Source organism: Vanellus vanellus (assembly GCF_965231255.1).
Source record: "Vanellus vanellus genome assembly, chromosome: 28".
Lineage (NCBI taxonomy): Eukaryota > Metazoa > Chordata > Aves > Charadriiformes > Charadriidae > Vanellus > Vanellus vanellus.
The window spans coordinates 1,833,553-1,854,020 of NC_138933.1; the positions used below are offsets into that span (position 1 = coordinate 1,833,553).

Genomic DNA, 20,468 nt, shown 5'->3' on the forward strand with positions numbered 1-20,468 from the left:
GCCCGCCCCCCCCGCCCCCGCCGCTGCGGGGTGCCGCGCTCCGCCCGGGGCTTGTGAAAGGACCCCCCACAGTGTGTGTGTGACCCCACCCGCGGTCCTCAGCCCCCCCTTCCCCTGCATTGCCCGCGGAAGCGGGGGGCACTGCCTCTCCCCCCTCTCCCCTCCCTCTCCTCCCCCCCCCCCCCCCCCCGCCCCGCCCGGTGCGGTTCCGCTGCAGAGGAAAACTGCGACATGGGGGGTGGGGGGTGGCACGTGCTGCCGCGCCCGGAGCCCCCCCGCGGCCGTTAATCGGCTTCTCCGGCTGAACCCCGCCGCCGCGGCCTCGGCCCATCTGCACCGCCCGCCCCCCCCCTCCCCCCCTCCCGGCCCATCTGCAGCCTCCGGAGCACCCCCTCCCAACACCCACCCGACCCATCTGCACCCCAAGGCTGCCCCCCCCCGAGCTCATCTGCACCCTACGGGACTCCCCCCCGGCTCTGAATCCTGCCGCGATGGGATCACCGTGCCCCCCGCACCCCGCACTATCTGCAGCGGGGGAGGGGGGGACAGACCCCGCTCGATTTGCCGGGGGGGTGGGATGGGGGGGAAACTCCGCTCACTGCAGTGCTCTTTGTCTCAGCCGTGTCCGCAGCGCTGCGACCCCGACTCCCGGCGTGATCCCCCCCCCCCCCTCCAGCCTGGCGGGGCCCCCGACCCCCCACCACGCTTCCCGTGGGACCACCAAATTGGGGATGTCCTCGGGGTCCCACCCGTGGCCCCCCGGGGAGCCTTATCTCGGTGCAGCTCCCTGCCGGGCTGCGAGGGGGGGTGCCGGGGGGGGCGGTGTCACCAACCCCCCCCTCCTAATCCCCGGAGCTATTGTTCCCAATAATCCGCCTTCCCGCTTTGCCCAGAGCTTTGCGGACACCTCAGCGGCCCCTTCGCCAGCACACGCCGCCACGCGCTGCCGCCCCCCCCCCCCCCCCCCCCCCCCCCCCCCCCGGGGCTGAGACAGCCGCTGCCGGTGCCACCGGCGCTGCATTGCAGCGGCTGACGTGGCTCCCGCCATTTGCCTCGCCCGGCCGCCGCATGGCCGCCCCGCCGCCTCCGCTCCTACGGAAAGGCGTTTCCCCCCCCCCCCCTTTCACCGGGGCTCTCCCCGGTCACACCGGACTCCCGCGGCCGCTCTCGGGGCGGGGGTCCCGGCCGGCGCTTGGGGCCAGCTCGGCTCCCAGCGGTGCCAACGTGGCGACCGGGCCCAGCCAGGGATAGCCGCTCCCAACCCTCCCCGTTGGGATCTGGAGTTGCTGGCACGGTTGCCCCGGAGGGGTCCCGGGGGAGGAGGGATCCGTGCCCCCCCGGCGCCCCCAGCCCCTCGCTGCGGCATCCGCTCGACTTTCACTCCACGTTCAACTTCCCCTTCATTATTTATCCCTGACCGGAGCCATGAGCCAGCAGTGGGGGGACAGATGGACGGACGGGACAACGGACAGCTGAGTCCGTCTCCCCCTGGGCCCAGGAAGAGCTGGGGGCGGGGGGGGGTGTACTGCTGCCCCACTTCCCCCTCCCAGTGTCCGGTGCTGCCCAGACCAGCACAGCCAGAGCTGCTTCTCTTCCCTGCAGGAGGGAACAGCGGGACTTCAGGACACACCACGGGGGGGGGGGGGGGGGGGGGAAGGGCCCCTACCCCATCCCTGGACACCCAGCAGGATGATGGGGACCACTTTCAGCATCCCCCCCGGGAACTAAGGCTCTGCAGTCCCAGTGCCTCCCACCCATGGTGGGCAGCAGGACCTCCCCCCCCCCCCATGCGACAATGCAGCCCCTCCCCTGCCCCAGGCACAGCAAGGACACACCCACCCCCCCTCCCGGGCTTCTGCCAAACAGGGAAGAGGATGGAGAGATCTCCAGCCCCCCAGGAGGGGTGAAACCACCCCATGTGCTCACTTGGCTCCTGATCCTTAGGAAAGCCAAGGACCCCCAGTCCCCGCTACAGGGCCATGGCACAGTGGGGGGGGGGTCGACGACACATCAGAGGGGGCATATTGCCCAGCATGGGGGCAGCCCAGCAGCAGGACTGTGAGGGAGGACACATTTGAGGAGCACAGGGCTGGGGTGGCTGTAGGGTGCTGGGCACAGCACAACCACAGGCACACGCTCAGGGACCAGGGTAGAGACCCTGATTGCAGCCGGGGACCACGGAGCCATTCCAGGGGCTGTCTGGCACAGCGTGAAACCCAGGGAGGAACAGCACAGCGCGGAGTAAAGACACCAGAGCCAGGTGGTAAGACAGGGAATGCTTTTTATTTAGACCCACAGGAGAGGACGGGTGGGTCCGTAACAGACTTTTCCATTGAAGCACAGACCATTGAACAGGACAGACCGCGGCGCACACACTGCTACAGACCCACGGGGGGGTCTTCAACTAGGTTATGTTCCCTGTGAAAGCAGCACCCTTGTGAGAGTTTAGTACTCCTCCCCTTCCTCCTCTCCCTCTCCTTCCACTGAATCCACCCCCACCTCCTCATAATCCTTCTCCAGGGCAGCCATGTCCTCCCGGGCCTCCGAGAACTCCCCCTCCTCCATGCCCTCCCCCACGTACCAGTGCACAAACGCCCGCTTGGCATACATCAGGTCAAACTTGTGGTCCAGGCGGGCCCAGGCCTCGGCAATGGCTGTGGTGTTGCTCAGCATGCACACGGCGCGCTGCACCTTGGCCAGGTCCCCCCCGGGCACCACCGTGGGCGGCTGGTAGTTGATGCCCACCTTGAAACCAGTGGGGCACCAATCCACGAACTGGATGGTGCGCTTGGTTTTGATGGTGGCGATGGCGGCATTGACATCCTTGGGCACCACATCCCCACGGTACAGCAGGCAACATGCCATGTACTTGCCATGCCGTGGGTCACACTTCACCATCTGGTTGGCCGGCTCGAAGCAGGCATTGGTGATCTCGGCCACCGAGAGCTGCTCATGGTAAGCCTTCTCGGCTGAGATGACAGGGGCGTAGGTGGCCAGTGGGAAGTGGATGCGGGGGTACGGCACCAGGTTGGTCTGGAACTCCGTCAGGTCAACATTCAGGGCCCCATCAAAGCGCAGGGAGGCTGTGATGGAGGACACGATCTGACCTATCAACCTGTTGAGGTTGGTGTAGGTGGGCCTCTCGATGTCCAGGTTGCGACGGCAGATGTCATAGATGGCCTCGTTGTCCACCATGAAGGCACAGTCGGAGTGCTCCAGGGTGGTGTGCGTGGTGAGGATGGAGTTGTAGGGCTCCACCACAGCTGTGGAGACCTGTGGAGCCGGGTAGATGGAGAACTCCAGCTTGGACTTCTTGCCATAGTCAACGGAGAGGCGCTCCATGAGCAGGGAGGTGAAGCCAGAGCCAGTGCCACCTCCAAAGCTGTGGAAGACCAGGAAGCCCTGCAGCCCTGTGCACTGGTCAGCCTGGTGAGGAGAGACAAGGGTCAGCATGTTTAGTCTGGGCAGCAGTAGAAGTTACTTCCTCCTCTCTGTGTCCTCATGAGGACATTTGGGGGATTTCCTGCAGCAGAGCAGGAGCCACAAGAATGGGTGACAGGGCGGCTGTGACCCCATGTGTCTGACACTGACTCATGGGAATGGTGAATCCCCCAGGGAAGCCCCTTGGCCCCCAGTGGGGCAGAGTGGCCAGAAGCACCTCACAGCAGGGCCAGGTGCCACCTTCTTGGCAGCAGAATGGAGACAGATTTGGGGATGGCATTTGGGCATCGGGGAGAAGGGCAAAGCGCCAGCCCCGGCACAGCCACACAGTCCAGGATGGCTCCATTGGAGCTGCCACTGCCTGCGCAGTCACCGGGACACACGTCCCCAGCTGCACGCAGCTGGACTCGGCTTCGGCAAGAGCCAAGAGGGAACAAAGAGGGAATTGCACAGCTCAGCACCGCCGGTGCCTGGGGGCTGCGGCGCTGTGGAGCGGCTCCAACACCCCAGCGGCGCCGTGTCCCACTGCTGGCCAATGGCAGCCGCTGCAGAACAGGATTAACATTAATTAATATATTCAATCCAAACCCAGCCCGGCTAGTTCAGAGGGGAGGGCGAGACTGAGAACCGAGTCTTTGTCCTCAGCTTGCCACCCCCAAACCCCTCCCACCCCTACCAGCTTGCGGATGCGGTCGAGGACCAGGTCGATGATCTCTTTCCCGATGGTGTAGTGCCCACGGGCATAGTTGTTGGCTGCATCCTCCTTGCCCGTGATCAGCTGCTCAGGGTGGAAGAGCTGCCGGTACGTCCCTGTGCGCACCTCGTCTGTGGGGAGAGAGCGCCCACCCGCCCCGTTAGCGCCCAGCATCCCATTAACGTCACCCGCCTCGCAGCCCCCCCCCCCCCGCGCTCACCGATCACCGTGGGCTCCAGGTCCACAAAGACGGCCCGGGGCACGTGCTTGCCGGCCCCCGTCTCGCTGAAGAAGGTGTTGAAGGAGTCGTCCCCCCCGCCGATGGTCTTGTCGCTGGGCATCTGCCCATCGGGCTGGATGCCGTGCTCCAGGCAGTACAGCTCCCAGCAGGCGTTGCCGATCTGCACGCCCGCTTGGCCCACATGGATGGAGATGCACTCACGCTGCGGGGGTAGGACATGCGGCCGTGTCACCCCTGGGCTCCCCCCTTTGTGTCGTGTGTTCCCCCTCCAGCTGCAGCACCCGCCTGGGACCCTGCGGGGACGTTGCCCCCAAGCTGGGAAGGGCCAGTCCCCAGGGCTGGATGGGGCCAGATCCTGCCCAGATGCACCCTATTGTTCTGGGTCCTGGCAGGCACCGGCTGCTGCAGGGGGGGTGCTCAGCTCTGGGGATCCCATCCCGACACCCCTGAGGCAGCTGGGACCCCGCCCATTGTGGGATGGGGAGCTCATCCTGCCCCAAGGGGCTGGGACCACACCCAGGGCAACACAGGGAGCCCCGAGGGTCCCATCCTGCCCTACGCCCCCGTTGAGACCCAGAAATGCCCAGTGGGGAGGGGGTGCTCAGGATCGGGGGCTCATCCTGCCCATTCGGGTCCTCATTGAACCAGGGCCACGCCCAGTGCGGGACTGGGGTGGCCTCATCCTGCCTCGCCTTGTCCTCCGGTGTGGGACAGAGTGCTCAGCACCGGGAAGGGGCCCCATCCTGTCCTGCCTGCCCCACTGCACCAGGGCCACACCCCACACCGGGGGACCCATTCTGCCCAGTTAAACCGGCGCCATGCTCGGTGCAGGCTGAAGGCTCAGCACTGGGGGTGGTGGTGGTGGTCTGTCCTGCCCGGTTTAACGGGAGCCACGCCCAGTGCAGGCTCGGTAACAGGAAGGGGGGCCCGATCCTGCCTCATCGACCCGATGCCACACCCAGTACGGGCTCAGTACCGGGGACACATCCTGACCCGCTTAACGGAAGCCACACCCAGTGCGGGCTCGGGAATCAGCATCGGGGATCCATCCTGCCCAGTTTAACGGGAGCCACGCCCGTTGCAGGCTCGAGGTCGGGGGGGGGGGGTGTCCCATCCTGCTCGGTTTAATGGGCACTATGCCCGGTATGGGCTCGGTCCCGGGGGGTCCCATCCTGCTCGGTTAAACGGAAGCCCCGCCCGGTGGGGGCTCGGGGCTCGACTCTACGGAAAGCGGGGGGACTCATCCAGCCCCATTTAACGGGACCCACGCTGGGGGCTGTATCCCGGGCGACCCCTCCTGTCCGGTGGAACAGGAGCCACGCCCGGTGCGGGCTCAGCCCCGGAGCCGAGGGCTCCATCCCGTTCATCCCGGGCGACTGGGGGGGATGGGGGATCGGGGACAACGGGGACAACAGCGGCACAACCCCCCGCTCCCCCCCCTCTCACCATGGCGGCGGTCGGCTCCGGGGCGGTCTCACAGCCCGACGCTGAGGCGGTCGATGTAAGAGGCGCGGCGGAGCGCGGGGGTTCGGCGCGGAGCTTTATAGCGCCGTCGGGGCGGGGCGGGCGGCGGGGCCGGGGGCGGCGGCGGCGGCGGCCATTGGCGCGGGGCGGAGATGAGGTAATGCCCCCCCCGGAGCCACAGACAAAGGCCGGGCGGTGCGGCGAAGGAGCGGGGGGGGGCCCGGGGGCTGCGGCGGCCACGGAGCTGCCTCGCCGCCGGTTCCTGCCCGACGTTGTCTGGGCCCCGGCCATGTCCTTGGCCCCCGCCCCGCCCTGCCCAGGTCCTTGTCCCCAGCCATGTCCTTGTCCCCAACCATGTCCCCGTTGTGCCCCCGGTCCCCGTTCTTGGCTAAGTCACTGTCCCCGGCCACGCCCTTGTCCCCATCCTCAGTTGTGGCACCATCCCCAATCTGGCCGTGTGCCACTGCCGTGGTTGCCGTCCACGTCCCTGTCCCTAACCCCAGTCCTACCCTGGTCCGCATTCCCAGCCACGCCCTGGTCCCCATCACCAGCTGTGCCACCGTCCCCCCGTCTGGCCACTGTCCCCATCCTCAGCCACACTCTTGTCCCTGTCCCCAGTCGTGGTGATGTCCCCATTCCCAGTCACACTCTGGTCCCCATCCCCAGCCCTGTCCCCATCCCCGCCCTGGTTCCCATCATCTCTGGACACATCCCTGTCCCCGTCCCTGGGGACACTGTCCCTGTGCCTGGCCATGCCCCAGTGCCCTGGTTCCCAGCCACATCTTGGCCCCCGTCCCCACCATGGCCCGGTGCCTGTCCTGGCCACAGCCTGGCCCTTTCCCGGCTGTGCCCTGTTCCTTCCAGCGCCTCTTTGTCTGCTCCGGCAGCAGAAACCAGCCCCGCGGGGCCCAGCCGGGGAGCGAAAGCATCTTTCCCCAGGGCAGCTGGGGACCAGCAGGGCCAGGGGGGCTGGGGACAGCAGGGGGACGCAGGGGACAAAGCCCCGAGGTGGCTCCCAGTGCAATTTGGGGGGGGGAGGGAGGGCCCAGATCGAGTGGCAGCTGCTCCGTGGCAGGCGGTGGTTGGGGCACAGCTGGGACAGCAGGACACATGTCCCCCAGCCACCCCTCCATCTGCTGCAGCCCCTGCGTGGCCCTCCCTGAGCCACTGTGGCCCTGGGAGGTTCCCCCTCCTCGGGGAGGGTTCTCCCTCCCGTTTATCCCTGCAAAGTCCACAGTGGCTGGGGGTGGGAGCTGGGGGACCGAGGCGGGGGGCTCTGGGGGGCTCAGTCCCTGCAGAGGGGTGACCCCACGTCACATAGCCGGGCTGGTCCCAGCTGCCGCAGGTGGAGCTGCCGGGATTGCCCCCCCTCCTGCTGAGAAATCACATTTTTCTCTGTGTTTCTCACATTATGCAGATTTTGGGGCAGCTCCAGGTTCCCACGTCCCCACTGCCAGCCCCATGTCCCTGTCGCCAGCCCCAAGCTCTGCCAGCCCGCTGCTTTTGGGGGGCTGCTGAAGCGGGGTGGGAGCAGGGAAGAGCTGAGGCTTGGCTCCCAGGGGTCCGCCAGGCTGCAGACAAAGAGGGGCCGGGATTTGGGCATCGCCTACCGTAAAAAAGGACCGGGCAGCCCTGGGTCCCCCGAGCGGAGGAGCTCCAGCAAATTTGGGTCCCACTGAACTGAGCCCTGTTCCTAAACAGATTTTCAGAGAGACCCTGGCCCCAAAGCAACCCAGCCCCACACCGGGTTGGTCCTTGTGTAGGAAACTTCTCCTGCCTTTGTCTCCCGATGGCCCTGAGCCTTTATTAACACTGTGGGGCCTGGCAGGGTGTCCCCAGCGTGTCCCCAGGGCCTGGGGTGGGGGGGGCTCGCAGGACCCCCCGCCTCAGGGACCCCCATCTCCATGCCATGTGAGTCACTGCCCATCATGTCCCCCAAGCTGTGGGTGCCCCGTAGGGTGGTGGGTGGCTCAGCCCCTCTGGGCGATGCGGGGTGTAGGGCGAGTGGCCCTGGGTGCCAGGGGTGTCCTGCCCCCCCCCCCCCCGCCCCCCCGCCAGCCCCTTCACATCTCGTTATGTATGTATGGAAGGCCACTTGTCCCCACGCTGCCAGGCAACCAGCCGCGGTGGCGGGGTTGCTAGGAGACTGGTTGCTAGGAGACAGGCTGGGGACCCCCCCCCCCTTACATTCCCCTTCCCCAACATCCATCCCAGGGCTTTGGGGGGGGGGGAATGCAGGGAGACAGGACTTGGGGTCCCCCCCTCTGCCTGGCCCTGCTGTGCTTGGGGGGGGGGGGGGGGGCACAATCCCCAGTGTGCCCAGTGCCTCACCCTGCTGTGGTGTGCTGGCGGGGGGGGGGGGGGGGGGGGGAGGAGGTACCCTGGGGGCCCCAATACTCAGCCCCACTGCACCCTGCCGGGGGGGCCACCCGCCTGATGTCCAGTCCAAGTATGTGCCAGTGTGTGTGTGGGGGGTGTCTGGCTAAGCTCTCAGCTGCCCCCCCAGCTCCCAGCCCCCCCCCCCCAACCCCCCCCCGCAGCCCTTCCCGGCTGCCTGTGCTGTGTTGACTGTTGGTAGCAACACGGCAGCTCCTGGTGACGGTTGTTGTCCCCGTCCCCCCGTCCCCCCCCCCGCCATGTCCGCCGCCCAGGCACCACCGAGTGGGACAGGCCGTTGGCCCCACCGCAGTCTCCCCAGGCTGTGCAAACCCCCCAGCCCTGCCCATGGCTGCCCCCCCCCCCCCCCCCCAGGCTGGGCATCTCAGGGGGCTCTTGGAGCTGGTGTCTCTGTTCCCCTCCGGAGGCACAGCCTGGTGTGGGCTGATTTCCCAGCTCCTGGCTCCCTGCCTGCCACATGGCCGAGGTTTACAGCTTCCCCCCCCCACCCCCCCCACCCCGGGCTCCCCTCACTGGTGACCTCGCACCCCATGGCCGGGGGACATCCATTCTCAGGGCTCAAAGGGGTCCCGGCCCCATGGGGGGCTGCTGCGACTCCTCGGGAAGGGGCAACGTCCTGGGCACCAGCTGCTGCTATTTTTAACCTGTTTTCCTGCAGAATGCGGCATGCGAGCACCCGCTCTGTCTGTCTGTCTGTCTGTCCTCTGCCACCATCGATGTGACGGGTTCATTGAAACGGAGAGACGGGATAGCTTGGGGGCAGGGGCTGCTCCTCGCCGGGGTGCAGGATGAGGCCCTGGTACGGTGGGGGTTACTGGACGAGCTCTGCCATCCCCCGACTGGCTCGGCGTGGCGTTGGGGGGCTGGAGGTGCACAGCGGAGGCGGTGGCACCCGTCCCTGTCCGGGCCTGATCCTGCAGCCCCCCTCCAAAGTGCAGGGTGAGGGACCCCTCCGACCCTCGGTGCTGGGGGCAGAGGGTGACCCCACTCCCATGGGAAGGAGCGGGGGGGGGGTGTCACCACGTGTTCCTGCAGCATGGGTGCCCCGTGCCCCCCCCCCCCCCCCCTTCTCCCCTGCAGCCCCCACTCCCTCCCGGCACTGTGGGAGCCACAACAAAAGGGAGGCTCAGCTCCGGGGAGGGGGGACATGGGGGGACGCCGACACCGCTGACACGGGAAGCAGAACAGGGAGACAGGGAGGCAGCCGAGGGGTGCAGGGGGCTGCGGCCATGCTGGCTGTGGGGAGGGGGCTGCAGCATCGCTCGGCGCTTGCGGGGCAGCACCGCATTGCGGCAAAGCCTGTGATAAAGGAGCAGGGCGGCAGCGGCGGGTGCGAGACAGGAGAGACCCTGCTGCCAGGGGACCCTCACTCTGCCTGCCCCCCCCCCCCAAAGTACCCCCCCGACCCCCAGCAGGGCCCCAGAGCCGAGGTGGGGAGGCCTTGGGGGGCTCTGGTGGCATCGGTGGCTCAAGAAGAGGGTGTCGTGGGGACACCAGCCACGCCGACCCCAAGTCGGTGCCAAGTCTGAGGATGTGCCCAGGTAGTGGGGGGGACACTAGGGTGCCCAGGGAGTGGGGGGGACACAAGGGATGCCCAGGGTGTGGGGGTGACACTAGGGTGCCCAGGGAGTGGGGGGGACACAAGGGATGCCCAGGGTGTGGGGGTGACAATAGGGTGCTCAGGGAGTGGGGGGGACATGAGGGATGCCCAGGGTGTGGGGGTGACACTAGGGTGCCCAGGGAGTGGGGGGGAACACGAGGGATGCCCAGGGTGTGAGGAGGACAGGAGTGATGCCCAGGGTGTGGGGGGGACACGAGGGATGCCCAGGGTGTGGGGGGCACGTGAGGGATGCCCAGGGAGTGGGGGGGACACGAGGGTGCCCAGGGTGTGGGGGGGACACGAGGGTGCCCAGGGAGTAGGGGGCACGTGAGGGATGCCCAGGGAGTGGGGGGAAACTGGGGTCCCCAGAGAGTGGGGGGACATGGGGGATGCCCAGGGCTGTGGGGACACACCAGGGCGCCCAGAGAGTTGGGGGGACACTGGGGGTGCCCAGGGGAGCTCAGGGGGCCCCAGTTCAGCCGTTGTGCGCAGCAGCATGCAGTGGGGGACACGGGTACAGCCTTGGGGCGAGGGGAATGACAGAGACCCCAGAGGTGCATGGGGGGACATGGTGGCTCCACAGGGACATGCTGCTCTCAGCTGTGCCTGGGGCAGGGGGGACATTGCTGTGGCTGCTCCCCCGGGGATGTCCTGGTCCCCCCACCCTCAGCTCTCTGCAGGGTCCCTTTGCCAGGGGGGGACCCACACTAAGGAAGTGACCCCAGTGCAAGGGGGTGGGGTTTGAAGCCCAGTGTGGGGGTCTCCAGGGCTGCCCATGTCCCCATGCAGTCCCCAAACCCATCTCTGGCCATGGCAATGTGACCCCGATGTGCGCTCACCCTAGCCCAGGGTGTTGGGGGGGGGACATGACAGGGCGGGACAGGGCGCTGCTGCCGGGCGGGTGAACATGGGATGACCCCCCCATTCCGGCCCATCCTGCCCCACAAGAACTGCTCCTTCATGGGTTCCCCTGAGGAGCTGCCCCAGGGGCTGGCGGGGGAACATGGGAAGCAGCTGGGCACAGGAGCCGGCGTGGCGGGTGCCCGTGGGGCTTCCCACGGGACCGAGACCGGGACAGGGACAGGGATGGGGACAGCTGGACCCCCGTGGCCACCAGCCCAGGCTGGGCTGTGGTGCTGTCTGGACCAGAACCTGGGTCTGGGGGTGCGGCCGGTGGGTGCAGGGACCCCTCCTGCCTGGGGCTGAGCCTCCCGCCCCTAACACCCCACAAAGCCTCCCTACCCCTAATGCCCCCTGAGACTTGCTGCCCCTAATGCCTGCCACATGCCCCCCCCAATACTTCCCTAAAACCCTCCCAACCATAATGCCCCCCACCCCCAATGCCCCCCAGACCTGCCGCCCCTAAAGCCCCCCCGCTCCTAATGCCCCCACAGATCCACTGCCCCTAAGACCCCACCGCCCCTAATGCCCCCCAAGACCCACTGTCCCTAGTGCCCCCCTGCCCCTAATGCCCCCCCACCCCAATGCCCCCACAGACCCACTGCCCCTAAAGACCCCCCGCCCCTAATGCCCCCCCAGACCCGCTGCCCCTAATGCCTCCCCACCCCTAATGGCCCCTCAGACCCGTTGCTCCTAATGCCCCACCACCCCTAATGCCCCCACAGACCCGCTGCCCCTAAAGCCCCCCTGCCTCTAATGCCTCTCCGCCCCTAATGCCCCCTGCAACCCGCTGCCTCTAAGGCCCCTCCGTCCCTAATGCCCCCCAGTCCTGCTGCCCCTAATGCCTCCCCACCCCTAATGGCTCCTCAGACCTGCTGCCCCTAAAGACCCCCTGCCCCTAATGCCCCCCCAGACCTGCTGACCCTAAAGCCCCCCGCCTCTAATGCCCCCCCCGCCCCTAATGCCCTCCATACCCGCTGCCCCTAAAGCCCCCCGCCTCTAATGCCCCCCCAGCCCCGCTGCCCTAATGCCCCCCACCCCTAATACCCCCCAGACCCACTGCCCCTAATGCCCCTCCGCCCCTAATGCCCCCCCAGTCCCGCTGCCCCGATGGCCTCCGACCCCCAGTAACACCCTGCGCCCCCCATACCCCCCCCGCCCTCCACATTCCACTCCGGTGACGTCACCGCCTACGCACCATCGCCCACTTTCGAACGGGCCAATCGGAATCGAGGCGGGGCGGGGAAGGCGTGGCCCGCAGCGAGGGCGTGGCTGGCGGAGTAGCGTAGCCCAGAGGGGGGCGGGGAAAAGACCTTTGCCCCGCCCCTTTTTGCCCCCGCCCCACGGGAGGCCCCGCCCCTGGGGGGTATATCTCGGGGGGGCCCCGCCGGGCGCCCCTCGCCTCCCTCATCAGCGGCTCCGTAACGGTTCGGGCAGTGAGCGGCCATGGTGAGGGCCGGGGGGGGACGGGACGGGACGGGACGGGACACGACACACCGCGTGGGGACATCTCCGGTGCTGTGGGATCGCCTCTGAGGCAACCGGAGGGGCGGGGGGATGCCGGGTCCTGCCGTGGGGGCTGCGGTCCGGTGGGTAAAGGCTCCTCGCGTGTCCGGAGCACCCTGTGGGGCCGCTGAGCACTTGTACAACTCTGGACGGGCTCTGAGGCGTGTGGGGGGGGTGTTGCATGGCCTTGTGTGCCCTCGTGGGGGGGGACACACACACTCGGAGCTGTGTCGTGTGTGGCCCCCCCCCCCCCCCCTTCCCCCGGCCGGTGCTCGCTGCCGACGGTGTTCCCACCGCCGGGCTGCGCCGATTCCCCCCGGCGGTGCCTGTCCCTCCGTGTGGGGACAGGCACCGCATGGCCCGGCCTCCCACGAGGGTCCTGGACATGTCTCTACAGCCCCATCTCCTCCTCCTCAGGGTCCCCGAGCCGGAAGGGGGGGGGGACCTGCCCCGAGAGAGGAGTGGGGGTACCGGGGGGACCCTACTGCCGCCCGCTCCGTCCGCGCTGCGAGTCCCGGCAGCGTGGGGCCATGGCGGGGGGCCGCCCCCGCTGTCACTCCTGCCCGGGCACGACCGGCAGCGGCCGCGATGAGGAAACTCTTCCCGGTTCCCAGAGTTTGCTCTCGCCCCGAGTTGGGGGGTGAGGGGGTACCGGCGGGCGCCCATCCCCGTGGGTCGGGGCTGGTGGTGGGGCCGGGACAGCCCGGGGTTGTGCAAAGAGTGGCGGAGAAAAGGTGGAGAGCGGGTGGGGGGTATCTCCTTTCCGAGGTGCACCCCAACTGGGTTGGGGGGTAATGGGCAGCCCTGTGGGGAAGGGGGGGCTGAAGTTGTGTCTGTCCCAGTGCAGGCCGTGGGAGGTTGGCACTGGGAATAACCCCGGGGAACTCCCAACTGCCCACTCTGGGACAGTGGGGGTGTGAATGGCTCCAACCAGTGTGTGGCTCCCCCACCGAGCCTGAACCCTCCTGTGCTCCCACAGTGCCCCTGGGGCAGGATGAGCCCCCGGTCCTGAGCTCCCCCCCCTCCCCCCGGGTATTTCTGGGTCTCAACAGGGGGGTAGGGCAGGATGGGGCTCCCTGTGTTGCCCTGGGGTGTGGTCCCAGTCCCTTGGGGCAGGATGAGCCCCCAGTGCTGAGCTCCCCATCCCACAATGGGCGGGGTCCCAGCTGCCTCAGGGGGTGTCGGGATGGGATCCCCAGAGCTGAGCACCCCCCCTGCAGCAGCCGGTGCCTGCCAGGACCCAGAACAATAGGGTGCATCTGGGCAGGATCTGGCCCCATCCAGCCCTGGGGACTGGCCCTTCCCAGCTTGGGGGCAACGTCCCCGCAGGGTCCCGGGCGGGTGCTGCAGCTGGAGGGGGAACACACGACACAAAGGGGGGAGCCCAGGGGTGACACGGCCGCATGTCCTACCCCCACAGCGTGAGTGCATCTCCATCCATGTGGGCCAAGCGGGCGTGCAGATCGGCAACGCCTGCTGGGAGCTGTACTGCCTGGAGCACGGCATCCAGCCCGATGGGCAGATGCCCAGCGACAAGACCATCGGCGGGGGGGACGACTCCTTCAACACTTTCTTCAGCGAGACGGGGGCCGGCAAGCACGTGCCCCGGGCCGTCTTTGTGGACCTGGAGCCCACGGTGATCGGTGAGCGCGGGGGTGGGGGGGGCTGCGAGGCGGGTGACGTTAATGGGATGCTGGGCGCTAACGGGGCGGGTGGGCGCTCTCTCCCCACAGATGAGGTGCGCACGGGGACGTACCGGCAGCTCTTCCACCCTGAGCAGCTGATCACAGGCAAGGAGGATGCAGCCAACAACTATGCCCGTGGGCACTACACCATCGGGAAAGAGATCATCGACCTGGTCCTCGACCGCATCCGCAAGCTGGTGAGCATCCCCTGGGGTCTCACAGGGTGGGTCCATCCCCAGGGGGTGGCTGAAGACAAAGGGAAGCCAGATTTGCTGGGTAGGTGACCAGCCAGTCCTTCTCATCCCATCAACACTTTGGGCTGCATCAGCTCAAGGACAGAAGGTGGGGTTGCCCCAGGAGGGACCTGGTGCCCCCGGGTGTGAGTGACAAGTCTGGGCTATCCCCAGTGCCCACATGGGACACACCTTCCCCAGGGCAGCAGGTCCCGTCCCAGCCCGGTTCCAAGCTCAGCTGTGGGGAGGATGGGAAGCCCGATGCCTGGGGCGGGGGGGGGCAGGCAGCCCTGGTTTGGGTGCTGGTGCAGCACTGGTTTGACTGGTGCGGCTGCCTGAGCTCTTTTGAACCTCTGGTTCCCACACTGGGGCTGGCGCCAGGGCTGGCTGGACCTGCTGTGCCACTGGCTCCACTCCGGGAGCTCCCGGCACATCAAATGCTGAGGTGGCTACCCACAGGCTTGGGTGGCTCCTGCTGCACCCATCCTGGGGAAGACAAGGGTGTAAAGCCATGGCTGACCTGCTCTGTACTCTGCTGGGAACTCTTTCACCAGGCTGACCAGTGCACAGGGCTGCAGGGCTTCCTGGTCTTCCACAGCTTTGGAGGTGGCACCGGCTCTGGCTTCACCTCCCTGCTCATGGAGCGCCTCTCTGTTGACTATGGCAAGAAGTCCAAGCTGGAGTTCTCCATCTACCCAGCTCCACAGGTCTCCACGGCTGTGGTGGAGCCCTACAACTCCATCCTCACCACCCACACCACCCTGGAGCACTCCGACTGTGCCTTCATGGTGGACAACGAGGCCATCTACGACATCTGCCGTCGCAACCTGGACATCGAGAGGCCCACCTACACCAACCTCAACCGCCTCATCAGCCAGATCGTGTCCTCCATCACGGCCTCCCTGCGCTTTGATGGGGCCCTGAATGTTGACCTGACGGAGTTCCAGACCAACCTGGTGCCATACCCCCGCATCCACTTCCCACTGGCCACCTACGCCCCTGTCATCTCAGCCGAGAAGGCTTACCACGAGCAGCTGACAGTGGCCGAGATCACCAATGCCTGCTTCGAGCCGGCCAACCAGATGGTGAAGTGTGACCCACGGCATGGCAAGTACATGGCATGTTGCCTGCTGTACCGTGGGGATGTGGTGCCCAAGGATGTCAATGCCGCCATCGCCACCATCAAAACCAAGCGCACCATCCAGTTCGTGGATTGGTGCCCCACTGGTTTCAAGGTGGGCATCAACTACCAGCCGCCCACGGTGGTGCCCGGGGGGGACCTGGCCAAGGTGCAGCGCGCTGTGTGCATGCTGAGCAACACCACAGCCATCGCCGAGGCCTGGGCCCGCCTGGACCACAAGTTTGACCTGATGTATGCCAAGCGGGCGTTTGTGCACTGGTACGTGGGGGAGGGCATGGAGGAGGGGGAGTTCTCGGAGGCCCGGGAGGACATGGCTGCCCTGGAGAAGGATTACGAGGAGGTGGGAGCTGACAGCGTGGAGGGTGAGGAGGATGGGGAAGAATACTAGTGCCTTGTCCCTTCCACCGGTTACACTGTGGTGCTGTTCATTAAAATGGCTCTTTCCACTCTTGTGTTGTTTATTGTCCCAGTACAATCTGCCTTGGTGTGACGTGGGGGGACATCCTGAGGGGATGGGGGGGTCCAGGCTGGCTGCCTGGCCCTGCTGGCAGCTGGCACAGGGGCTGCGCTGGGGGGGCTGTGTGGGACTGGGGTCCCTCGGCAGGGTCCTGTGCTGGGCAGCTGCCTGTGCCCTGTTGGACCTACTGCTCCGTTCATGTGTTTCCCCCTCTCTACGTTGTCCCCAGGGGTGCCTGTAACATGGTGGGTTGTGGTGGGTTGAGGACCCCTGGGGAGGCAGGGAGCCCTCTGTGCCCTGCTCCTGTCCTCGCCTGCCCCAACAGCCACCCTCCAGCCCCGCCTGGGTGTGCAGGATCTGGCCCTGGGCATGGCTGGTGCAGACAGGCTGTACCTGGTGGTGTGTTCCTCCTGGCAGGGCGCTGTGCAGAGCTGGGGGGGGTCCGGGGTGGGAGGGATCCCCCTGCAGCCCCTTGGCAGATGCACTGACCCCTTCCCGTAAGCACCGCCCTCACTGCCTGGGAGAAGGGGGGGGGGGCAGAGCCCATTATGCAGTGCTGCTGCTCCGCATGGGCAGCTCCAGCAGAGCCGAGTCATGGCTGTCCCTCCAAAATGGGGGGGGGACGGGGAACGGGACACACAGCCCCTTGGGGGCTGGGCTGGGCAGGTCTTGCATTGCCTTCTCCATGGGGCTGGGTGCCCCAGGCAGGATAGGACCAGCTGAGGTGGGGGCTCTGCGGAGCCCTACAGCAGGGGTTGAGGATGGGGCTCTCCCTGCAGCCCCCAGCCCCTCTGCATCCCCCTGGGGGGTCTGCACCCCACATCTCCCCGTGCGATTTGGGAGGGACCCCACAGCCTTCAGTATTGTGCTGCGCCCCACCGGGTCCCCCAACCCCTCTCCTGCCTCCTGGCAGGGGGAGACCCGACCCTGTGGGTGCTGCCCAGGCCCCCCTCCCTCTGCCCGAGTGGGGGTCTGCATCCCTCGGACATCCCCGGACCCTCTCCCCACCGCTCCCGGTGCTACCGGCTCTGCCTGCCACCCCCGAAGGGACACCCTACACACCCCACATCCCGCGGGGGCTTCCGGACCACTGCCGGCCCCTCTCCCCGCACCCCCCCCGGCCGGGAGACCCCTCCCCTTGCCCCCTCACCTCCAGGTCTCCCCAGCGGGGCGGAGCCGTCGCCCGCTATAAACAGCCGGTACTGGCGGCCACCGCCTTCCCGGTATCGCCATGAGCCGCAGCGGCCGCCCCCCGCTCCCCCCGCGCCGCGCCTTCGGAGAGCCGCCGCCCCTCACCGCGGCCGCGGGGCGGCTGGCGGCGGCGGCGGCAGGCGCGGAGCTGGAAGAACTTGCGGCGTTGAATGATCGCTTCGCCGCTTTCCTGGAGCGGGTGCGGGCGCTGGAACGGCAGAACGGGGCTCTACGAGCCGCCCTGGGCCGCGCCGCCGCCGCCACCGCGCCCCGCGCCGCCGGGCTGGTGCAGGGGGAGCTGCGGGGGTTGCGGGAGCGGCTGCAGCGCCTCGGCCGTGACCGTGACCGGCTCCAGGCCGAGCGAGACGGGCTGGCCGTCGACCTGGCAGCCCTGCGGCAGCGGTGGGTGGGCGAGCGGCGGGGCCGGGGGTTGCAGCGGGAGGTGGAGGGGAAGAGGGGTGCACCGCGGGATGCAGCGGGATGGGGACCGGGGGATGCTGGAGTGATGGGGACGGGCAGTGCACCGGGGGATGCTGGAGTGATGGGGACCAGGGGATGCACCACAGAGGGATCAGCCATGTATTGGGATGGGGACTGGGGATGCAGCAGCATGGGGACAGCCGGTTGCACTGTGGGATGTGGACGTGACAGGGATCGGGGAGGATGCACCGGGGGATGTTGGAGTGGGGAGCAGGGGATGCACTGGAGAAGGCCCAGGGAGATGCCAAGGGGAGGGAGTGGGTCATGCAGGGGGATGTTGGGGTGGGCCCCGGGGGATGCGCCAGTGGGGAGGGGGGCACGGCGTGCACCGGGATGTGCCGGGGAAGTGGGACCGGGAGAGCTGGGCTCTGCGGAAGGGCGGGGCACTGGGAGGGGCATGACAGGGTGGGGCACTGGGAGTGGACTGGGACGAGCACTGGGAGGTGGTGGGGGCTGGACCTTCCCCGACAGAGGAGGGTGTCCCAGTGAGAGGCCCTGGGGGGCTGCAGTGGGGTCATGGCCCCACAGCCCCGGGGCAGTGTGACAGGGATCGGGTGGGGTCCCCCAGGATCTGGGGGTCCTATGGGAGGGGCTGGTCCTGTCCTGACTGTGCAGGGACAGGGACACCCCAGGGCTGCCCCTTCCCAGGGGTAGCAAGGAGGAGGTGGCTCAGGCTTGGGGGGGGTGGGCTCCTCTTCCTCCTCCTCCTCCATCCCCATGTCCCTGCAGCATGTGGGGGGCTGCAGCAGGGCAGGGGATTCTAGCAGGAGACATGAGGTGGGGGGGGGCTGCGCCCTGTCCCCTGCTTCCTTCTCACTCCTGCTGTCCCCAGGCTGGAGGATGAGACGCAGAAGCGGGAGGATGCAGAGAAGAGCTTGGTGCTGTTCCGCAAGGTGAGGGGGCTGGGGGGCCCGTCCCCCTATACAGTACCCATTCCCCCGTCCTCCCCTGTGCAGTGCACACCGATGATGCCTGTGCCCGTGGCCCCTTACCCAGCTGCCCACGTGTGCGAAGGCCCCCATCCTGCACCGCCCTGGGCAGGGCCCTGTCCCACAGCTTGCCCTGGTCTCTATCCACAGGATGTGGATGATGCCACGCTGTCCCGTCTGGAGCTGGAGCGCAAGGTGGAGCTGTTGATGGATGAGATTGGCTTCCTCAAGAAGCTGCATGAGGAGGTGGGTGGCTGGAGAAGCTGGGGTGGGATGGGGAGGAGCAGGTCAGGTCCGTGTGCTGCAACGTGATGGCCTGTGTGCCCACGCAGGAGCTGCGGGACCTGGAGGTGAGTGCCCCGAGCCCGGCGGTGCCAGTGGAGGTGGACGTCTGCAAGCCAGAGCTAACGGCCGCGCTGCGGGAGATCCGCATCCAGTATGAGAGCATTGCCGTGAAGAACCTGCAGGAAGCAGAGGAGTGGTACAAGTCAAAGGTACTCAGGGCTGGGGAGGGCGGGGGGGGGGGGCAGGGTGCTCTGACAGCCCTGACTCCCCTGGCCCCCACAGTTTGCCGACCTCTCGGACGCGGCCAACCGCAACCATGAGGCACTGCGGCTGGCCAAGCAGGAGATGAACGAATCGCGGCGGCAGATCCAAAGCCTCACCTGCGAGGTGGATGGGCTGAAGGGCATGGTGAGAGCCGGGGGGAGGTCCAGGGGGGGTGCAGGCATCGGGTCCCTGGCCCCACATGGCCCCTTCTTCCCCTGCAGAATGAGGCATTGCAGCGGCAGATGAGGGAGATGGAGGATGAGTTCGGGGAGGAGATCGGGAACTACCAGGACGTGGTGGGGCGGCTGGAGCAGGAGATCCAGCAGATGAAGGAGGAGATGGCACGGCACCTGTGCGAGTACCAGGACCTGCTCAACGTGAAGATGGCCCTGGACATCGAGATTGCCACGTACCGCAAGCTGCTGGAGGGCGAGGAGAGCCGGTGAGGCTACTCTGCCCAGCCGAGGGGAGGCTGGCACACACAGCCTCCTCTCCCTGTCACTGCTGGGGTGTAGACCCCAGCTGAGAGAGGATGTCCCCGTTGTTGGGTCACTACGGTTGTTTTGGGATTTTCTTGCAAGGAGGCAGCTCTGAGCACCGTTTCTTTGGGCAAACAAAAAATTCCCACGGGAGCTTCTTGCTACCGAGATAAAGGCAAGGCCAGGGGAAAGCGCGATGGCGGGGGAGCTGCCGCCAGCTCCTTTCCTGCCATCTGCCTGGCAGCCCACCAGCATCACCCACCGCTGGCCTGGCACAGATTAACTGTGTGGGTCACTTACTCAGTGGTGTGGAAGGCTCAGGGTCACCAGCAATGTCCAGGAACCCCAGACCCCCCTCACCGCCCTCTCCCCCTGCAGGATCACCGTCCCCCTGCACCTTGCCACCTCCTTCAGCATGAGAAGCTCAGGTGAGGGGCGGGGGGGGAGGGCTGGGGCAGACACCCCACAGAGGTGCAGGTGGGTCCCTGTGCCCCTGCCCGGGGTGGCCTTGCACCCACCCACACCCTGGGTAGGGGCAGAGGTGGCTGATGGCCTCTCTGTGCCCCAGTACTGGAGCCGCAGCCTGCGGAGAGCCCAGCGCGGAGGATGGTGCTCATCAAAACCATTGAGACGCGGGACGGGCAGGTGAGGGTTGGGGGCTGCAAGCAGGGGGGGGATCCCCGCTGTGGGGCTGACCCCCACCTTCTCCCCCTGCAGCAGGTGGTGACGGAGTCACACAAGGAGCGAGCGGAGCCGGGGAAGTGACAGAGGGGACCTGCTGTGCTGGCCTCCATCCTACACTGCTGGACCCCGTGGAGTGGCAGCAGTGGGGGTGTGGGGGTGTGTGTGTCCTTTGCCGGACCCCACTGAGCCCTGTGCGTGGGGCCAGCTGCCCCCCATCCCCACTGCCAGCACGGTGGCGTGACGCTGTGGGCCATCCCCGTGCCTTGTCCCCTTCTCTATTTATTGCTATTTATCGCGTATTTATTTTTCTCCCTGCTGGAACCTCAGTTGTATTTAACGTTTATCGAATGTCTCCTGCACTGCCCTGGATCCACGGCCGGGGGGGTCCCAGCTCCCC

General features: G+C 67.3%; 3 protein-coding genes across 3 annotated transcripts; 2 read left to right on the plus strand and 1 right to left on the minus strand.

Moving 5' to 3' along the window:
* Positions 1–2,264: 2,264 nt before the first annotated feature.
* Positions 2,265–5,882, minus strand: LOC309682280 (tubulin alpha-1A chain). The gene is made up of 4 exons (XM_082496345.1): positions 5,823–5,882; positions 4,356–4,578; positions 4,118–4,266; positions 2,265–3,426 (listed from the first exon to the last, which is right to left on the minus strand). The coding sequence occupies exons 1-4, from the start codon at positions 5,823–5,825 to the stop codon at positions 2,446–2,448; spliced, it is 1,356 nt and encodes a 451-aa protein (XP_082352471.1). The 5' UTR covers positions 5,826–5,882; the 3' UTR covers positions 2,265–2,445.
* A 6,269-nt stretch (positions 5,883–12,151) lies between these two features.
* LOC309682307 (tubulin alpha-1C chain) lies at positions 12,152–15,748 on the plus strand. Its single transcript, XM_082496377.1, has 4 exons — positions 12,152–12,186; positions 13,664–13,886; positions 13,977–14,125; positions 14,716–15,748. Exons 1-4 carry the CDS (start codon positions 12,184–12,186, stop codon positions 15,688–15,690), a joined length of 1,350 nt encoding a protein of 449 aa, XP_082352503.1. The 5' UTR covers positions 12,152–12,183; the 3' UTR covers positions 15,691–15,748.
* Positions 15,749–16,990: 1,242 nt separating this feature from the next.
* Positions 16,991–20,152, plus strand: PRPH (peripherin; the record flags this gene model as incomplete). The annotated part of the gene is made up of 9 exons (XM_082496384.1): positions 16,991–17,352; positions 18,263–18,323; positions 18,510–18,605; positions 18,692–18,853; positions 18,927–19,052; positions 19,130–19,350; positions 19,766–19,815; positions 19,956–20,032; positions 20,105–20,152. 9 exons carry the CDS (start codon positions 16,991–16,993, stop codon positions 20,150–20,152), a joined length of 1,203 nt encoding a protein of 400 aa, XP_082352510.1.
* Positions 20,153–20,468: the final 316 nt, after the last annotated feature.